Here is a 1,999-nt window from a genome sequence, read left to right on the forward strand (position 1 = left end):
GATTTCCTGCAGGGGGCAGCATAGCTCAAACTGAGAACACATCTGCTTTGGAGGAAAATAGAAAATAAAATCCATCAATGGCAACAGAAAAGAGTCAGGTTTGAAGTTATGCAGCGTCAGTCAGTCTGACTGGATGATCTGGTGAACTGGAAAGTGCCTTGAGATGACGTGTTGTGAATTGGAGCTATAGAAATAAACTGAAAGGAATAAAATGGAATCAGCTACGGTCAGCTGCTGAATGTTGGAGCAGAGTCCAGACCTGAAGGCTCACTCCTGGTCCTTTCACATTCAGCACTCTGATCCAGATGTTTGCTGCGCTTCTGTCTCAGGTCAAAGAGCAGAAATCCTATTGGCAGTGATGCGTATCCTGGAGAGGGGTGGACCAAACACAAACAGCTGAGGACTCCAGGACAGATGACCCAGACTGACTCCAGCCAGGTCAGAGACGTGAGGAGTCCCCTGGTACAGTTCTGGAGAGAAGGCCTAGCCTGGCCATCTTCTCCCATCACAGTTTGGGTCAGACCACGTCCAACATCTGCAGCTCAGGGTTTCTGTTCTCTCTGCAGAAGCTGGTTCTGAAAGGTGGTGGCAAAAAGAGATTGGACTTCCCCAGTGTGAAGAAAGGAACCACTGACAACGGATCCACCAGCCAGCAGGTCGGTATCAAAGCAAACAGTAAAACATTGTCATCCAACATTGGAAGATCTTAACTCTCAGAACAAAGGAAGTCTGGTTCATCTGGACCCGGCTTCTTAAAGAAGAGTTCTGTAGAGAGGTTGATGAAAAAGGAGCTCCTGCAGCTCTTCTTATTTTGCTACAGTTTTTAGAGCCCAACATGTTGACTGTGATTAAAAGAAATCTGCTAAATCTTACTTTCTACAACAAGTATCAGAGGTGGAACGCGTTGACTGGGCATAAAGCAAGCTTTTCTCATTGCTTTTTTTCAGAAAGAAGACAAACGGCCTCATCCCAGAAGTCTCCAAGAGATGTTTGAAAGAGGTATGAACACAGAAGCCCTGCTTAGCTCATGCTTACATCTGTGCACCGATGCCCCCCAGCCCTGGTGTCTCTTTGCTCAGTTACGCCTGGTTTTAATGCTGGCATTCAGGGATGCTCGATATATTAACATGTTTATTGGCCCAGACTGTCATATCGGTGCATCCCTATGCAGCGGACATCTCCAGCATGGTGTCATACTCTGCTCTACCCTCCTAGTGACACATTAATTCCAACAATGTTTTTGTCAAGAAGAAAACACACTTAAACTGGGAAGCCTGTTGGGGGCCTTGTTAGTGGCCATGTTTAACGTGTCATTAACGTGTCATTGGGGGCCATGTTGGGAATATATTAGGGGTGCTTTTGGGGGACATGTTGGGACTATATTAGGGGCATTATTTGGGGCCGTGTTTGGGGTGTCATTTGGGGGCCATGTTGGGAATATATCAGGGGCGTTATTGGGGGGCATGTTGAGACTATATTAGGGGCATTATTGGGGATAATGTTGGGACTATATTAGGGGCATTTTTGGGGGCCATGTTAGGGGTGTTATTGGGGGCCATGTTTGGACTATATTAGGGGCATTATTGGGGGCCATGTTGGGACTATATTAGGGGTATTATTGGGGGCCATGTTGGGACTATATTAGGGGCGTTTTTGGGGGCCATGTTAGGGGTGTCATAGGGGGCCATGTTGGGAATATATTAGGGGCGTTATTGGGGGCCATGTTGGGACTATATTAGGGGCGTTATTTGGGCCATGTTAGGGGTGTGATTGGGGGCCATGATGGGACGTTATTGGTGGCCATGTGGGGACTATATTAGGGACGTTATTGGGGCCATGTTAGGGGTGTGATTGGGGGCCATGATGGGACGTTATTGGTGGCCATGTGGGGACTATATTAGGGACGTTATTGGGGGCCATGTTAGGGGTGTGATTGGGGGCCATGATGGGACGTTATTGGTGGCCATGTGGGGACTATATTAGGGACATTATTGGGGGC

The 1,999-nt window shown here is 47.8% G+C and overlaps 1 protein-coding gene across 3 annotated transcripts in view; it reads left to right on the forward strand.

Moving 5' to 3' along the window:
• The first annotated feature begins 294 nt into the window (after positions 1–294).
• dcp2 (decapping mRNA 2) overlaps positions 295–1,999 on the forward strand; it is a 3,868-nt gene continuing 2,163 nt past the window's right edge. Inside the window, exons 1-3 of one of the 3 annotated variants that reach the window (XM_015402170.1) lie at positions 295–438; positions 567–656; positions 948–999. In XM_015402170.1, coding sequence (XP_015257656.1) covers positions 415–438; positions 567–656; positions 948–999 — 166 coding nt within the window. In that variant the 5' untranslated portion in view covers positions 295–414. Of the gene's footprint in view, positions 463–566; positions 657–947; positions 1,000–1,999 lie in introns of all 3 variants that reach the window. The other 2 variants (XM_015402168.1, XM_015402169.1) reach the window with 2 other exon arrangements.

This window comes from Cyprinodon variegatus, unplaced genomic scaffold (assembly GCF_000732505.1).
Source record: "Cyprinodon variegatus isolate N-32 unplaced genomic scaffold, C_variegatus-1.0 Scaffold1311, whole genome shotgun sequence".
Taxonomy (NCBI): Eukaryota; Metazoa; Chordata; class Actinopteri; order Cyprinodontiformes; family Cyprinodontidae; genus Cyprinodon; species Cyprinodon variegatus.